At 37.8% G+C, this 20005-nt stretch overlaps 1 protein-coding gene across 1 annotated transcript in view; it reads right to left on the bottom strand.

Moving 5' to 3' along the window:
• Positions 1–226: 226 nt before the first annotated feature.
• TMCO1 (transmembrane and coiled-coil domains 1) overlaps positions 227–20005 on the bottom strand; it is a 53370-nt gene continuing 33591 nt past the window's right edge. Inside the window, exon 7 of the mRNA XM_026517266.4 lies at positions 227–6131. Coding sequence (XP_026373051.1) covers positions 6033–6131 — 99 coding nt within the window. The 3' untranslated portion in view covers positions 227–6032. The remainder of the gene's footprint in view (positions 6132–20005) is intronic.

Below are 20005 nucleotides of genomic sequence, written 5' to 3'. Positions count from 1 at the left end.
GAAGCATTTAAACAGAACTTGTAATGACAAAAATCCCATGTTTTATGGTGGATGCTTTCCAAAGATAAAATGTTTTAAAGCCAAAATGCATCACCTCTGACTTCCAGTTTTGCTTTCCTTAGTGTGGAATATGAATTGAGACACTTAGAAAGGATAGAAGGGCTGAATCTTTCTAAAGTGTTATTACTTTAGTCTGAAAATTTCACCCACAAATAAGTCAAATCAATTATGTTAGCAACTTGCTTTTATTGAGTCATTCCAAACCACTGTTTTCATAGATGCAATTCTTTTTGCATTCATATATATATCATTAATTCGCATATTTCATCAATTTATGTGATTAAAATTAACAAAACAAGTAACGTTCTACAGTTCACAGGTGGGAGCTGAAAGGCATAAGCATGGCTAAGAGCAGTCGATGTTCTGTGCGCATCAGTCAGCGTGCTTTGCAGAGAGAATGGAGAGGATGCAGGGGAAGACGCGGATAAGAGGGTGGATAAGGGAGCTTTGACTGGAGTATATGAACCCCATTTTCCAGATGAGGCAGTTGAGGCTCAGAAAGTTAAGTTACTTGCCCCTTTTTAGTAAGTGATTCATATATGAAAAACACAAACAGAGAAACAGAGAAGAGAAAGAACCCAGCCGTCCAAAGGTCAAAGAAAACTTAATGAGGAGATGATGTTTGAGCAAAGTCTAGAAGGGAACAGGAGGAAATCAGACAAGTAAGCGGGAGAACATTCTAGGCAGAGAAAACAAGGGTAATAAAGTCCAAAAGGACGTGAAAAATGAGGAATTCTCAAAATAAATTCTGCTTGACTGGAGCCAAGGTTTATTGGGGTGAGTGGGGCAGATCCAGACTGGGATGGTTTTCTGGGCCAAATAGTTTACTTAGAGGCTCCTGGGAGCCACTGGACCACTTTCCTTGGAGAAGCAACACAATTAGACTTACATTTTGGAAAGATGTTGCCGTGACAGGATGGAGGACAGGCCAGAGTAAGGGAGATAGCCTGGGAGGCTGCTGCAGGGGAACTCAGGGGACAGTGATGAGGACCTGAACCTGGCAACGTCCACACATGGTATTCTCTTCGCGCTGGGTCTCCTCCTTTATCCGACAAGTGCAGGCAAGAGTAAGGGAACGGTGTCCCTGCAGGTAATGTTTCTGCCATCCCCACTACTGGCTTAAAACAGTTTCTAGTAATATTCTGTACGTGCTTATCTTTCCATATATGTGGGGGCTTGTGAGTGGGGTTACACCCTTAAAGAAGTATGATAATGGGTAGTTAGGTGCCCCTCTCTATATAGGTTCAATATGCTTTTTTGGGCTAGCCTAGAAACCTAGGAAAACATCATACGTCATTTTTATAATTATAAGGCAAAATTAAAGAGCATGTCCTAAAAGTTGAAAATAAAATCAAACCAAGGAATGCAAATATATATCCAGCTGGTGGCATTAACTCAAAGAAACGATTCCAGGTAATTTGAAATCTCAGTGATTTGGCTGTGAACCCAGAGTGGGATGTATCTTAAAGAATTTCACCTTTACAAAAAAACACACATGCACACACCAAAAAACAACCCAGCAACAGAAACAAAAAACAAACAAAAACACCAAAAAAACAAAAACCAGCTTAAACTATTTCCAGTAATCATATTATTGGTAGTAATATTGATAATGACATTCTGAGACTTTGGGGTAGATATGGGATTATGCTAGTGAATTATTATGTGATATTCTATCATTTCTAGTACTGAAAGCTGGAATTCTCAGGATGCGATAAAAGAGCCACAGATTAAAGAAATTAAAAACTTTGAAGCCCTAAGTTAAGTAGGGAGTAGGGCATCAGTATAAATCCACAATGTATTTTGTCCTAAAATGACAACAACAAAAAAATATTACCTATCTTAGGCCATAAAAAAGGTCTAGAAACCTAGTAATCCAGTCTCAGTGAGCATCCTTAGTGCTCTGGTTACAATGTCCAGACACCATTTCCCAGGAGAAAGAACCAGGCCTCCTTGGAGAAAGTGTGGCTATCAAGACAGGCAGGAAATGTAAGATGGCACTGAAACATCCTGTCGTATCACTCAGCAAGGATGCTCCCAATGACCTCTAGGGTCATGCCAAACGGACCGAGGAGCCAAGTTAAAAAGCCTCTCATTGGTTAAAAATGGTACAATTTCAGCATCCACACGAAAAATAAATTCAGTGACTTGAAGTGAGTCAAGTATGTTTAAATCTACAAATTGCTAATCACACACACACACACACGGAAATTGTTCACCACAGAGGATACTAGTGAACAACTCATTATTTTGAAAACCAGACAATCAAGCTTTTATTCTGCCTTTTCTAAAATAAAAAAAAAAAATTACCATTCTGTAATCAAAAGTAGATGGAGGGGAAGTTTCTACCTACAGAGGATTTTAACTAATAAAATGAAGGGATACTAGAAATCAGAATATCATTTTTCAATCTCTAATTAAAGGATCAAAAGCAGCTAACATCACAAAAAGAGATAACTAATAAACAGTGTGTAAAACAGTCGTGCAATCAGCAAAACCCAAACTGAGGGAAACTCTACACGGTAAACAGCTCAGTTTCTTCCATAAATAAATTGCAAGGGGGAAAACACAGACACAGTGGGCTCCAAACCCTACAGCATTAGTATCACCTTGCTCTTGTTGGAAGTGCAAATTCTCAAGCTCCACCCCAGACGCAGAATCAGAAGCTCTGTTTTAATAAGCCTTGCAGGGGATTCTGATGCACTCTAGTTTGAAAACCTCCACAACAGACTGGAAGAAATTTACAATGCTTAGCAGCCAACTGCAATATAGTTATCTCTTTTGGCTCTTCATTCAGAAAAGACTGCAACAGATTTTGACATCTTTAGACAATTTATGGTATCAAGGAATTATCAATTTTTTAGGTATGTAAATGATGTTAAGATTATACACACACACATATTTAAAAGCATTGAAATATTTATGCATAAAAGATGGGATGCCTAGGATTTGTACAAAATACTATAGGAGGCAGGCAGGGATAGACATGAGATTGGCTACAAGTTAGTAATTGTTGAAGTTAAATAATAGGTATCCCAGTGTTCTTTATACTTTTTAAGACTTTTATTTGTGAGATTTTTTTTCCATTCTAAAAAGTTTAAAAACTCAAAGGTAAAAGCAAAAGACTATAACTTAAGGAAAATTAATGCAAAAAAAGAAAGTATATTGAAAAAAACCCTACTACATACCAGTATGTGGCAAAATGATTTTGATTCGGATGTAAGGGAATTCTGGATACTCATCAATCCACTGATGTCATTGTAAGTCCCTGTCCCCACTGAAGAGGATGACTCACGTGGGAGAAGAGGGACCACAGTCTGCTCAAGGGCATATGAGTACCTACACCTATTTGCTTTCCAATTTCCAAACTGACTTAGATTTTGGAATGCTATCTGTTAATAAATTCAGGTTTACCCGCATTTTTTTGAAAGTTTACTGCTTTCGCACATTATGCGTGCAACCTGAGTGGGCTAACACAGGCATTAAAAATGCTTGGTTTTCTCCCTTAAACTAGAAAAGGGACAACTACACACAGGCCAAGTAGCCAAATCATACATTTTGAGAGATGTCAGAGGCTCTTCTGGCTTGAATCATCTCCGATGATTCAATGATGGTCTGGAACTAGTCATTCAGATGACTAGTCTTGAAAATTTTTCAGGGCAAGTAATTAAAAAAAACTAATTGTGAGGTTGCACAGCCCTTAATATACCCTTAGACTCACACTCTGTAATGTAATGTGGTAGCTTTAGTCTTTTGTAACACATCTACTGTGCTCTTTCAAGGTGAACAGATGTTACTCTCCTTCCGTTTTACCTTCCCTCTTATTCACCCTCTTCTATGGAAATACACTTCATGAAAACCTGGTCCATAAGAAATGCAATTAGAAAGCACTATCATCAAAACCTAAGGAGGTGGGTAGTAGGATGGACTATGTATTTTCACTTTACAAAGGCACTGGCAGAATTTTCAGTGCGGTTCCTTCTCTTTTTATGCTCTATTTTAGAGATTGCTTCATTTTTGTCATCATTGTTACCAGGATCATAATTTTTGTCACGATCATTCTTTTCACTATTATTTTGCCTGGAACAACCAATGATGTGGGGAAAAGACTGTTACAAATAATCGCCATCCATCATCAGACATCCTTTCTGATCAAAGTGACCTAGAAATAAAGATTTCTGTTCCATTTCATCTGCTTTTGTTGAGCTTTTGCCGTGTTCCCACCGATGTGACGGCTTTAAGGAAACAAGAACGACCAACTCCCCCTCCCCCCGCCCCCCTTCCAGGCTCATGTTCTGTAGCTGAAGAGATAAGAGTCTGGGGAAGAGAATGACTGCACACCTACGGGGAGGCACTGGAGAACCCAGACTATGTAACTTTAGATGGCTTTGCTCCAAATCCTGACTCTGCCATTCACTAGCTCAGGGATGGTGAGCAAGTTACTCAGCCTCTCTTGCCTCAATTTCTTTAGCTGTTAAATGAGGGTAAAAACAGTAATTACCTTATGGGGTTTTCTTATAATAATTCTTAACTAGATAATCCGAAAATAATTGATATATTTTATCAATTTCTGTGTTGACCATGTTTCTTAATCCCACACCTTTCTCCTGGTATTCTTTCCTGTTCTGGAAATACATACATATTTCTTTTTTTAATAGGAAAGCTCTATGCCCACCATGGGGCTTGAACACATGACCTCGAGATCAAAAGCTGCATGCTCTACCAACTGAGCGAGCCTGAGCAAGCCAGGTGCCCTGGAAATGTATCCTTCAATAATTCAACCATCTTGGATTTTGTAGCTATGAAAATACTGCCTCCCAGTTTTGCCCCCAATCTTATGGTTTAGCCATACGTAAAATTCTAGGCTGATAATTATTTTCCTCAGCTTTGAAGATATTATCCCACTGTCTTCTGGATTTTATGCCATTGAGAAGTTGGCTATCAGCTTAACAGTTGTTACTTTACAAATAACATGTCTTCTCTCACAGGTACTATACATGCATCTAAGGAGACTGCTGATAAATATATTTGTTACTAGAGCTATCACTCCATACGAGATTTCCCATTTCAGGGATTAGGCAGGAGAAGTTCATGGTAAAAACATCCTCTCATCCTTTACAAAGGAGCATGGCAGGAACTAAAGGCCAGTGTGACCGAAAGGAAGCTCTGCGAGCCTGCCTACCTATCACTATAATAACCTTGCCTCTAGGGGAGGACTAAGAGTGCCTTCCCAAGAATCCAGTAGGTCACACAAGCATATAAAGGGATGCTGAGAACCCTCATTCTTATACTCCCATGAGTTAGCTCTTTCCTTTCCTCTCATGCTTTCCACTTCCTATAATAGGACAACTCTATACTTTGAGCTTATAAGGCAAGTATGATAAAATAGTACATTTAAAATTTTTAGTTTAGCCCTTCCTGGCCAATGTTTATGTTCAGACTACTAAAAACATGTAACTAGGAATATGGTACAAAACAGATCTCACCCTGTAGATGAAATAGCTAAAATTTTGGCCTCTTTATTGATCTTGGGTCATATATTTGGCTTGGAAACAACGTACAACAAATAGTTCCAATTAAGATATCACAAACTAAAGTTTTCTTCCAGATCTCTAAACGCTCATGGAGAGCCAACTTTCATGGTACATGGCACACAGCACAGACTGGAGAGTCGGTCCCACAGAAAATATTCATGTAAGCCAAACACAAGAAAGATGCTATTTGCTTCTCATTACATAAACATCGCCTGAACTTATCTAACCAACAAACTTATTTTTCTAAAAATTAATCTGCGACTGAAAGTACTATCGTGTTTGCTGGGTGCCACTCTCATTCTGAATCATATCCAAAAAGTCTAGAAATAATTCAGAACTAGAAAGTGGCCCAAGTCTATGGCTCTTGCTACAAAATAGTTGCCAGTCTAATCTGAATGTTTAAAAAGAATGACAGGAATTACAGGGTTCTTCTTGATTTCAAGAGAACTTCCCAGAGGGAGGTGGAGGACCAAGAAATCCACCTGCCTGCTTGGTGGCAGCTCGTGAAGGGGCAAGACCAAGAATCTTCTGGATGTTCTGTGGAGAAAACAGAATTAAAACTGGGTTTTATTTTTTTATTTTTAAAAGATTTTATTTATTTATTTGACAGAGGCAGACAGCCAGCGAGAGAGAACACAAGCAGGGGGAGTGGGAGAGGAAGAAGCAGGCTTCCAGTGGAGGAGCCTGATGTGGGGCTCGATCCCAGAACGCCGGGATCACGCCCTGAGCTGAAGGCAGACGCTTAACGACTGTGCCACCCAGGCGCCCCAAAACTGGGTTTTAATATGAGGTAGAGAGAAGAGTGTTTTACATAGATCCCATAAGAAGAGAAGGCATATAAATTAAAAGTACCATTATGACCTAAAATAGGACAATTACTACCACCGTGTTATGTTTTAAAAGGTCTACAACATGACGGAGATCACAGGCCAGTAAAAGCCCTCTCACCTAATGGGACCTTGGTCCACAACCAAATAAGCTGATTTTTTCAAGTGGAGAATCACAAAAGAGGTAATCTTTTATTTCGACACGAAGCATATAAAGTATATTCATTAGCTATTTCTTACAGCAAGGCCTTTTCTTTGAATATGGCTCATCAGCTGGATTTAGTCCTTACTGCATCATCTAAAGCTGCAGCTGAAATACTCAGTTTCAGTTTTTTCAAAGTGGTAAGGGAACTTAGGTTCCTGCAAAGCAATCTGAGTCCAGAACCCTCCCAGATTTCTAGCGCCTCCCCTCATCTTTTCACTTGTCTCATTATATCTAATTCAGCAGGGTTTTTTTTTTTAATTCACCTTCATTAAAGTCGTTCTCATAGAAACCACTTTTTATACTCATATTTTATTACTTACTATAACATTAAATTAAATTATATAAATATAACAAGTAAACCAGCATAAACAGTTCTGGGATAAATACAGGCTCTTACAAAGCAATGACTCACCTGGTAGGAACAGACAGGTGTGGGCGTACCAGAGAGCAAACCGTGAATGGAGAGGGTGATGCGGGGATTAAATGCTATGCCTTTGTAAAGAGGGAAGTGACAGGGTTTGTGAATGTGGAGAGCTTCAGTGAAAGGTCAGGTGTTAAGATTTTGTACAGCATTCATAAGAGGGAAAAACCTTAAAGATCGTCTACTTTCTCTTGCTCAATCCTTTCATTTTGTATATGAGGAATTCCAATGAAAACTTGGAAAAATGTGCTGGTTTGTCCCAAATTACAAAGCTAAATGAAGAGCAGAGTTAGAATTAAAACCCATGCGTTCTGACTCATCATCAGATGGATCATCTTACACAGTACTTCCTACGTTCAAGTTCTGGTCTTCGGAACACACTCCACCCCACTGGTAGGCAGGCGAGCGTGCGTACATTCACTCAGGAGTCACTGAGCACCCACTGTATAGAACGCACCATAACCAGACTTCTCTGAAGTGTATACAATCCCTCAATCCCTCACCACTGGGAAGGAGGATGGCTACAGATTTGAGTGTTTAGATTTCTGACACAGCACAGTATCAGAATATAACAGAATATGTAAATATGAGGACGCAACTTTAAGAACTCATTCGAATCACATTTATCACAAAATACTTCATTTATCCATCTACTCACACACTCACAATCCTGCGGCTTGTGCTTTACTTTTTTTTTTTTTTTTCAATTAACACATAATGTATTATTTGTTTCAGGGCTATAGGTCTGTGATTCATCAGTCTTATATAATACCCAGTGCTCATTACAACACATTCCTTCCCCAATGTCCATCACCCAGTTACCCCATCTCCCCATCCATCTTGTGCTTTACTGTAAAAAGAAATCTGGGAAGCAGCTAAGGAAAAAAAAAAAAATCAATCATTAGATCAGCCCGCTTCTCCTTGGTAAAGCTGGAGAATTTTATATAAATATAATATATTTGTATATATAAATATATATATATTATATTATATAAATACATATCTAATATAATATAATATATAATATAATTATATTATATTATATATTATATTATAAAAATATAAATATAAAAATATATATTTATATATAAATATAAAATATAAAAATATATATTTATATAAATATAAATTTAATATAAATATAAATAAAAATTTATTATTTTTATAATAAAAATAACTCCTTCAATGACTACTTCTAAAAAAGGTGCACAAAACAATAAGACCAAATGATATAATGTCACTAACTTCCAATTTCTTTTATTTAATCAGTAAATTTTTACTAACTACAATGTATCCAGCATTAAGCAAGGCATTATGGGAAATTACCTTAAAGATAAAATTTGAAAGAATATTACAGAATTGGCTGATAAATACATCTGTCTAGTTAACAAACACAATGATACAGTCTAGACAAAATATACTAGACATCCCTGATCAGTTATTCCGTAGAGACAGGTGCCAATTAAGTGAGTCCTTAACATTTTAGAGATAAAGACTAGTATAAAACCTTTGATGCCCTTTAAATTACAGGTTTACTGTAATTTAAAGATACAACTCAAAGGAAAATAGGAAATATTTTGGGGGGTAGACTGTTGACAGTCTCGTTTATGAAACAGAAACATCTAAATGACTACTGGACACAAGTCCACTGCTCTAGATGGGGAAGAGCTCAAACAGCAACAAAAATGTTAAAATGGAGGCACTTTAGCAGCAAGGCTGAAGTTCATGGAAATCCAGGCAGCTCTATACTTTGTTCTCCTTGTGGCTCTTGTCACAGGCTTCCTTTGGGAACACTAAGTTTATCAATGTTATATTACTCAAGTATTTGTATTTTAATATAAATGCTTTCTATTTATTGCATGCAATCTTATCCTTTAGTGAAATTTTAAACAATCTATTTAAATTTTTATAGTTTCACAAATGAACCCAGGTCTTTGATGGCTTTTCTTAGATAAAATTTTCTCTGCTTCCCTGTCTGTGAAGTCTTTTCGGTGTAGGAGCTAACCGATGCTCTCAAGATGCAAAAAAGATGGGTAAAAGAGAAGAGGTCACCATTCTCTCCACAGTAGTAATACCAACCAACATTTCTACGCACCTTAAAGTTTACAAATAGTTCCAAGGACTAGATGCCAGTCCTCAGTTATCCTTGGAGATGAGAAAGTTGAGACAGAGAGGTTACATGTCAGGACGTGAACTGACATACAACTCAAAGTACAGTTTTCCTCTATTAAACCACTAAGAGATCGTTATCTTAGTAATAAAAAAAATCTTGACGTAGACCTGGCCTATAAATACATTCTGTTATGAAGACTATGTATGAGCACATGAGTAAGTTATATTATTAAGTATATACATGCAGGGGGACCTGGGTGGTTCAGTCAGTTAAGCGTCTGCCTTCAGCTCAGGTCATGATCCCAGTGTCCTGAGATCGAGCCCCACATCTGGCTCCCTGCTCAGTGGAGAGCCTGTTTCTCCCTCTGCCCCCTGCTCCCTGCTCATGCTCTCTCTCTCTCTCAAATAATAAAATCTTTGAAAAAGTAAATAAATGCATATAAATTCAAATCCACAGAATGTACAACACCAAGAGTGAACCCTATTGTAAATCATAGACTTTGGGCGATAATGAAGGGCCACTGTAAGTTCACGGACTAGAACACATACAGCGCTCTGGTGCTGGGGGTGTCGTAGGGGACCCTGCACACACGTAGTGGCAGGGACTGGATGGGAAATCTCTGTACCTTCTGCTCAATTTTGCAGGGAACCTAAAACTGTTTTAAAAAATAGTCTATACAAAATGCACAAAAAAACTGTAAAGATACATGAAAAATAACAGTTTATACCCTTTTCTCATTCCTTGCCTCTAACTTTTTGAAATATTGCCAAACGGGATCCCAGGACCCTGGGATCATGACCTGAGCTGAAGGCAGATGCTTAACCAACTGACCCATCCAGGCGCCCCTAAACAGGATAATTTAAAATAAAGACAGATATTTCTAGCACTTTGAGATAGTGCTAAACATTGTTCTAAGTACTTCACAGGCATGTTCTCATTTAATCCTCACAACTCAGTGAGGCAGGCTTGTTGTCCTTACATGCAGATGAGGAAAAGAGTCAACTGTCAGACTGTGATTCAATAAATTCTTACTGAGCATGACACTGTCGCAGATACTTTTGTATATGTTATCTCCGTTATGTCTTTCAACAACTTTATCTATTAAACTTGACCTGACTGCTTTCCTATAATCTCTTAATTCTCTTCCAATTTTTCAGGTCTTCTTAGTAACATTTAGCTTAGAAATATGCATTTTGCTAAAAGACAAAAGCTTTAATATATTATGAAGATGATATGGAAGAATACTTAAGATACATGCAAAATCTAGTAAGATTTGGTAAGGTTATAGAAAAATATAGAACAATTATTTTGAATTTCTGTCCAGTCCTGTGTAATAGGGTAACAACTGAGGAGTGTATGTATGTCAGAAGGGAAAAACAAAGGAAAAGCATTTTCCCATAATCATGCCTTCTATTGGCAGGAAAGCCAGAAAAATACCATTACAGGATTTGCGTTCCTTCCTCTTTGCAAAGGATAAGAACCGGTGATCAAGAAAAGGAAGTTGTTGGTTGCTAACTGGATATTTTGGGAAGACCCAGGTCACTAGCCATAAACACACTCTGCTAAATGTTATTCCTTAGTCATTTAGCTAAAATAACTCGGCCATGGCAATCCTTAGTTTATTCTTTGTTAGTTTCTCTGGCATCAAGCAACCAGCCTTCACTTCCACCTGATTACAATTTCTCATCAAGTTACCATAACATAATCTGTTTTAGATACAAAAAGCTGTATGGAAATCCTATCAACTCAGATGGCCCCACCCAAGAGCCCCAGGGTTTTCGCATTCTGTCTAAATTAGCTGTACTGGAGAATGATGTAGAGATGAAATATTTACTGAAAACAAAGGCAGTACACTAGGGCACCTGAAATACCACAGGGTCAGCAGTCTGAAGACTTGAGGCCTGGTTCTGGCAAACCAGGCAAAGCAGCAATAAGGCAAAGTCTTCTCATCTTACCGAATCCCAGATGCCCAACCCCAGGGAAAGAAGGGGAATGACTAGATCAATCACTTTCAACCCTTTCGGCCACAGAATCCTTTCTTTAAACAAAATCTCATGAAAAAACCCACCACAGAAAACAGATAAAATACTGTTAGAGACCTGAAGCCTCCTGCTGGGTCCTTCAGGCTTCCCATCAAGCACTTTCGAGGAGCCAAAGTCCCTGTGGCTCTAGCGTTCTAGAACGTGACTATGTTGTAACAAATTATATTGCAGATTTCAACACATATCTTGCAAAGTGGAAATCAAAATTCTGAAAGGAACACGAGCACATCAAATCGCAGTAAAGTAATGCCACTTCCTTGGTAATGCAGACGGACATTTTCTGTCCTAGGTTGTCTAAAGGCCTTGCTTATGATAAAGGTGGTTTTTTTTGAGGGGGTGGGGCTATGTCAGGTGATCAAGTGTCAATCCAAATCTCTGTCTTTCTCCTAACCATCTTCCAATGAAAATTCCCTTAGATCCCATTTAGCCCTTTATCTGAGGATCAGTCAAGGAGAATATTCTGAATTTTAGTTTAGTGCAGGAAGACAAGATGTATGTTTGTATGTTATATATGTACGTATGTACGTATGCATGTATTTTTAATCCTATAATGAATGGTAGGATGTGACTGGTAAGGAGTGGGGTATCTAAAACTCAGAATGAAACTTAAGCCTTACTGGTTTGAAAAACCAAAAGACAGGGATTAGGGTGACCCCAGCAGCTTAAAACTGAGTGAGAAAACCCTGGAAAATAGTCACAGAGGAGAAATTCAAAACTACATTTAAACTCTGCCCAAATCTCTTCAACTATGCCAAGTGTGAGACAGCCTTCAAGCAGCCCAGCTGAGACTAAAATAACTGAGATTTCAGGTACTGCCTACCACAAAGGAGACAGAGTATAGAGTTTGAGTGCCAAGTTAACTGCCTGCTTAACTAAAAAAACTGAACACTCTTCCAAAGAATAACAGAATCCAGAGTACTTACCACCTATCATAACAATGTCCAAGACACAATCCAAAATAATTAGATATGCCAACAAACAAGAAACCTGATCCATACTTAAGAAAGTAGGCAACAGAACCCAAGCTTCAGATCATCCAAATGTTGGAATCAGTAGATAAGGACTGTATTTTAAAGCAGCTAAATAGGGGCACCTGGGTGACTCAGTCGGGTAAGTGTCCGACTCTTAGTTTCGCTCAGGTCATGATCTCAGGGTCATGTGATCAAGCCCCACATCAGGCTACCTGCTCACAGCAGAGTCTGCTTGAGATTCTCTCTCTCTCTCTCCCTATCCCTCTGCGACCCCACCCCTGTTCTTGAGTGCTGTCTCTCTCTCAAATAAATAAATAAATAAATAAAATCTTCAAAAAAAAAAAAAACGGGTAAATAACTCTGCCTAAGGGCATAAAGTATGTTCAAAATAAATTAAGAAATAGGAAATCTCAGCAAGGAGAAGGATAGCAAAAAAAAAAAAAAAACTGAACAGAAATTCTGGAACTAAAAAGTATTATATCAAAATTTAAAAATCATTGTGTGCACTTAAGGTTAACTCAGATAGGGATGTCAGAGGAGTCAGTAAACTAAACACAGATTAACAGAAATTATCCTCTCTAACGAACAGAGAGGAAAAGATTTTAAAAAACTGAACAGAGCTTCAGGGTCCTCTTAGACAATACTGAAAAGACAAACATGTAAGAAACTGGCATCAGAAAAGAAGACAGAAGGAATGGGCAGGAAAAAAATTCCAGCAGCATTAAAAAGGAAAAAAAAAAAAGTAATACCCTAGGCATATCCAGCCAAACTGCTGAAAACCAGACTTAAAGAAAAAAATCCAAAAGCAACTGTAGAAAAGGGACACATTATCTACAGGGATATAAAGATGTGAAGGACTTCTCATCAGAAACAACGGAGGCCAGAAGATAGTGGAAATGCATTTAAAATGCTGAGAGGATTAAAACAAACAAATAAGAAAAATCCAGTCAACCCAAAATTCCATCTCCAGTGAAAATATCCTTTAAGAATATAAAGATAAAATAAAAATATTTTCAGATAAATGAAGATCAAGAGTATCTGTCACCAGCAGACTTACAGTATAAGCAACACGGAGAGAGAGAGACAAAGGAATCACTTGCTGCTGCACTGTGAGGCACTGGCAGAAGCAGCCGCACACTTCAGCTCCTGTTACATCCCACCAACAACTCTGCACTGAGGAGTCTTCTATTCACTCCCTGCTCTCAAGCCTCTGTGCTTTTACTTACACTACTTCGGATGCCAAGAATGCTCTGATAAGGGACGCCTGGGTGGCTCAGTCGGTGAAGCGTCTGCATTCGGCTCAGGTCATGATCCCAGGGTCCTGGGATCGAGCCCCACACTGGGCTCTCTGCTCTCCCTCTGCCTGCCCCTCTGTCTGCCACCCTGCCTACTTGTGCTCTCTATCAAATAAATAAAGTCTTAAAAATAAACAACAAAAAAAAAGAATGCTCTGATAAGATTGGAAAAGCCCTACTCATCCTTCAAGATACAACTAAAATGGCCCCTTTGTATAAAATCTTAGTTTCATCCCTAAGCCACTTTGCTTCCATAGACTGTGTTTTTCCTCTGATACCATTTTGTACATGCACACACATACCGAGGGCATCAAGCATACTCTACTGTTACTTATGGGTCTGTCTTTCCACACAGATTATGAGTTTCACAGAGGTACAAACTATTGCTTTTTACCCTGTATTCTCAGCATCAAAGAAGAATTCCTGGCGTTGTATAAAGACTTGAATCACTCTTCAGTAATGACAGGCAATATTCTAAATAAAACCTTGAACTCATGCACTGAAACAATTCACAAAGAGATCAGATTAAGGTAATGCCAAATAATCTGTTCTTCTCACTTCCTAGTTAAGCTATCATTTTCTGAACCACCTGCATTCTCTAACTGATTTGAAGTTAAGTACTAAAAATGAAAACACTCTGCTTGTAGATGAGCTATACTGACATTAATAATGAACTAAGCTCTAAGTCTTAAATAAAGTGACATATGTTAATGATGAGGAGCAGGAGATGGCAGGCATTTGGTATTCTCATTTTGATGGCTTTAAGATATACTGACGCGGCATAATTAGAACCTGCTTTTATACATACACGCGGCATATCAAAATTTTTTGCCCTAAGAAACACAAGAGTGAAAAAAAATAAAATTTACTTATTTTTATCACTCTCCTGAGCACATATACGTGTTGAACGAGACAATGACAAATTCTCACTGATACTTTTTCAGATCTAGTCATAGATACAGAAAGTTGTATGTTAAGATATGGGTGACAAAAGAGAAAAAAAAACACAACTCTTTCCTCCATTATTCCTCAGAACCACTAATCCTTTTTGCTTTCAAAGAAAGAGAATTCCATTCACAGGTTTTACAGTTGTATAAATTCGTAAGAATAGGCCAGTTTCCCCTTAGCTGTTTACCAGGTAAGTTTGCTTGGGTTTTTACTGCGATTTAGAGCACTTTTTATAGAGGAGATCACCATTTACATAATCTATTACTGACTCATAAGAAGAAGAAAATAAAAAAAGCAAGTACTTTAATTTTGGGAATTAAGGAAATTTCCTTCTATTCTTGAATTCCGTCACTACCCCCGGACTAACTTAACACCCCTGCTGGAAGCTGGCAGACCTACCATTTCCGCTGCTGCAAATTCACACAAAAGAAATAGCTGCGGTGTGAAGGTCAAGGCCACTAATCATTTAATCACTACGCATTAAAGAATTTTAAGAAAGAAGAAAGATAAAATGAGAAAAGGTATTTAATTTATTTTCAGTTAGTGACATATCACCCTGTTTCAATCTATAAAAAGCAACTTTATCCTATCTTGGGCTGGGGAATAAATATTAATTTTAAAAATAGCCCAAAGGAGGGGGCACTAATTGATCTTTTAAAAAAGCGTGACCCTAAGAACTGCTAACATTCTGTATCATTGTCTTCTGATAATCATAAAACGGTGAGGTTGTCCACCAACCCTCTTTCACCTTTGTGAAGACTGAGACTCAGAGAGACTCCAAGAGGTTGACATTCCCAAGGACACTCGGCCAATAAAGGGGCAACGAGATTCAAACACTGGTATTTTACCTCCAAACACTGTATCTCCTCAGCCTTCCAAAGCATTCCTGCTCTCTCACCATCACTTTAAAGTTTCTGAAGTAGTAATGGGTCTTAAAATCTATTATATGATCAGTTATCGCATTACTTTTTCTTTCTCTTGAAACCTCTTAAGGCAATAGTGAATCATTTAATTAACTAATAACATCCTAGCATGGGAAAAGATACGTACTAGATGAAAACCAGATTCACAAATACTTACGTGAACTAGTAATACGTCATAAAATTGTGTTAGTTTAGGTGCAAAGTTCAATCTTTGTTTCATCTGCTTTACTCTGAATGACTAATATAATAGAAATAATTTTAAATGTATTTCTATATCCTCATATTTGATAATGTTTTTTAAAGTGAAGTTACAGGTAGAAAAATTAACCTTCTAATTTAAAAAGAAACAAAAGTTCCATGAGAGCAAGGACCATAATTATGTGTCAGTTTTGTTTACAACTGTATACTAAGCATCCAGCATGGAGCCTGATACATATCTGTGCTCGACTTTGTTGAGTGAATAAATGAAAAAACAATCTATCCAGGGGTTATTACTAATGTGATAGTGATATCTTAAGGATTGGGGGAAGATGACTGAAGCATAGACATGTCCTTAATTCAACTTAATATTATACCCCCGTCATATTAAGGGGAGCATTATTGTCACGAAGGCAATAGAGCTAGTTGGTTTAACTGCACCATCACTCACATTTAGTGAAAGAAGTGGATTCCGGTTAGCACTGTAGAGCTCTTATTAGCTGACATATGTAAGTATAGTCATAATCTTTCACAAATAAAAGACTTTAAAAACATAAATTCAGGAAAGCCAGTGGTAAATGTATCTAATCACTTCAGCAATTAAACTGTTGACACTTTCAAGGCACTAATAACAGAAATGTTTCTCACTCTCCTAGATGCTATACTCTAATTTACTACCATAAGAAGACTTCCCTGTTAAAACAAGCAAGGCTACCCCCAATGCTGGAGGTACCTTGCATAAAATATACATGGTTTTTCCATGTTTAGCATAAAAATTAACCCTGAGCAAATGAAATTATGGTTTTACTCACTGAAACATACACATGAAAAATTACCCTATAATAAATGGTCTCAGGTTGGTGGCGAATTGAAGCCTTAAGATGAACAGTCCTGGGTAAAATGATGCAGTAGCTGTGAACACCAGCTGGAGAATCCTCAAAAAATTAAACATAAAATTGCGGCATGACCCAGCAATTCTATTCCTGGGTATATACCCAAAAGAAGTAAAAGCAGGAACTCAAACAGACATTGATACACCATGTTCATAGCAGCATTACTCACAACGGGCAAAAAGTGGAAGCAACCCAGTGTCCACGGACAGATGACCAGACACACAAATTGGGGTATATACACACAATGAGATATTATTTGGCCTTGGAAAAGGAAGGAAATGCTGACACATGCCACAACGTGGATGAACGCTGAAAACAAGCTAGTCACAAAAGGACAAATATTATATGATTCTACTTACATGAAATCAAATCCACAAATATGAGTGGTCAAATTTGCAGAGACAGAAAGTAGAATGGTGGTTGCCAGGAATTGAGGGGTATGGGTAATGGAGTCGGTGCAGGATTTTCAGTGCAGGAAGATGAAAACGTTTTAAGGTGGACAGTGGTGATGGTTGTCAAACAATGTAAATCTACTAAATGTCACAGAACTGTCCAGTTGAAAATGGTTATATAGTAAATTTTATGTGTATTTTAACACAATAAACGAGAAAGATTAACAGCACTGGAATTACTGAATATAGGAAACCAGAAAGTACCGTCTGGACATAGAGGATTAGCTGGAGAATTCTGCAGGAATACGGCTACCACAGGTAGTCACACTGATAAGTTTAACCCCCTGAGACTTTCCAGGCATGACATTTATACATTTGGCCTACTCCTCCACATTCTTTTACTCTAAGGGTTCAGACTGACACTGCCTAGCCCACCCTAGGACACTAGCACATTTCAAAAGACCTCTTATCTAAACAAGGTGTCAAGAAAGGAGGAGAGCTTCCACTCAAACACTTGTCACCAGGACTGAACAGACCTTCACATTTCAAAGGTGAATTTAGCTCGGCACTCCAGAGAAAATACTACTAGGCTGTTGGTAGGCATTTGTCCTATTCACATGCATAACAGATTCAAGACCAAACATTCACGTCACTGCATTCTTTTGACCCATCGGGCTTCTTAGTCTTTGAAAAAAAGAATTAGGCAAACTGTGATCTCAAATGATTCCATGTTTTTTTGTTTTCCTTCCTAAAAATCACATAATAGTTGGCAAAGCAGAAGAGAGCAAAGAAAGAATAAGGTACACCAGTATGAACTCCAAATGGATCGGCTCATCATTTAATGCAAAGAATGAAACCAAAAAAGTACTGATAGGAAACAAAGATGAATTTCCTTTTAACTTTGGAGTGCAGAAGAACTTTCTAGCCATAATTCAAAATTCAAAAGCCATAAAAGACAAATTTGATCGAAAAAGAAAAAAAAATCCAGCAAACAAATAAAATTTTACATTGCAAAAATCATTGTAAGTAAAACGAAACACAAATGACAAGCTGGAAAAATTATGTGCGACTTACAGCACCCAGAGAGCTAACCTCCTACATTAAGAGCTAAAAATTCAGAAAAAGACCAACAACCCAATAGAGAAATAGGCAAAAGGCATACACAGTCTCTTGCCACCAAAGAAAGAAAAGAGTCTATGAACAGCTCTTAGACAAACGGGGATGCTCAAGCCAAAATGCAAATTAAAACTACAATGAGGTAGCAACTCTTATCTCTCAGATGGGTAAAAACTCAAAAGCGATTTCTGTGGGTGAGGCTGGCAGAAACATGCCTTTTCATACCTGGCTCTTGGGAATAAAAAATGGTAAAACCCCAGTTTGCCAAGTTCATAAATTCACACTTTGGTGTAGCCCCTACTATTTGTTTAACATACACTTTTCAGGTGCATACTAGGTACTATATATAGCTACACAGGTACTTTAAGGGATATATAGACAATTAAGAAATCACTACCTTGAAAGAGCTGGAGAGGAAAGGAGAAAATATAGATAAAAATAACAAGCAAAGACAGATAAACAAAAACTCCTTTAATAATATGATGAAGAATATGACCAATCATTATGGAAACTTGAATCATTCTATATTAGTTTCCCCATCACTCGCTTCACTTTATATCCCCAACAAAGCAAACAAAAAACCCCAATTCATTATGTTCTTTTAAAACTACTTTATGCCACAGTGTATATCTGAAACCAAGTGGCCTACTTCTTTGCCTAAGAATGGCCTCACTGGGGAAATCACAGTAAGTCTATAATTTGAATTTCTGAAAGCCTCCTATTTTATGGCTGCTCATTTCACAGGCATCTTCACAATTACCATGTAACCTAAGATCCTAAAATGCAAATAAAACAACAAAACAGAAAACGGAAATAGCGAGCTAACAAGCATTTTAATTCAAAGAGAGAAGCATACTTTTCATAGTAACACTTCAAATGCAAAGGTATGTCAGACTGGACAGAAGTTCACAATCCTCCAGTACATATGCTAACAATTACTGAGGAACAGGTACAGAAACCATATGTAGCTAGTAAAATAAAAAATTATGAAAGTAGGTCACTTCGGTGATTTTTCTAAAATTTTTAATATATTAGAATACCTTGTTTAAAACTGGGGTAATAAAATTAACCGCCCAAGACGAGCACCACTCAGGATGTGGCAACAAGTCAGAACTCACCGTTGATCTTGGGGAGGAGAACCATATACCAAAAGAAAGAAATCTTTCAAATACAACACTGTTATATTAGCTATGCAAGCTATAGCTCTTCTACACTTCTCTTATTAATATTAGTGCATGCAATGGGACAAGTAGAAATAAAAATGAGTACGCATCCTTCCTGGCTCAAAATACATTGACTGTATGTGTGTGTGTGTTGGGGGGGGGGTTGCTGCCCCTTTCCTCCCTTTCTCTACACTCAATAAGCAATTATTTTATTAAGCTGTGCCAGTGTAGGATCTACTGTTCCTATTTTAACTTTATAGCACGTATTGTACACTGTGGTTCTCAGGGGTTAAGAGTATCATGCTGGTACACTGCGTGTTTTTATAAATAAAGGTTTATTGGAACACAGCCATCCTCATTTACACATTGTCTACGGCTGCTTTCATACTATAATGGCAGAGCTGAGGAGCTACAACAGTCTCTGCCTGAACCTTCAGGGATTAGCAGACTATGGCTGGCCCCTTGCCCGGTTTTGTAAATAAAGTTTTGCTGGAACACAGCCACACTCATTCATTTACATACCGTCTAGGACTGTTTTCATACTATAATGGTAGAGTTGAGTAGTTACAACAGAGTATATGGTCTAAAAAGTAAATACAAAAATATTTACTATCCAGACCTTAACACAAAATTTGCTGACCACCACAGTAAATGAGCATTGCATTCCTGATAAAATTAACTGCTAAACAAATACCTCACCAGACTGTCTGAAATGACAGAACGGAGTTTAAAGACCAGCTTGACCTGAACTTCCTCAATGATCATTCTTAACATTTATTTCACTTTAAAAACTCTACAGTTTTGATAGTGATTTCTAGGTAGCAATGTCCAGGTAGCAGCACAAATGGTGCATCTAAAATGAGTACTGTGAGCCGTCACACATGAAGTATTAATATCTGAATGT

This window comes from Ursus arctos, unplaced genomic scaffold, assembly GCF_023065955.2.
Source record: "Ursus arctos isolate Adak ecotype North America unplaced genomic scaffold, UrsArc2.0 scaffold_2, whole genome shotgun sequence".
Taxonomy (NCBI): Eukaryota; Metazoa; Chordata; class Mammalia; order Carnivora; family Ursidae; genus Ursus; species Ursus arctos.
This window is presented reverse-complemented; position numbering and strand designations above follow the sequence as displayed.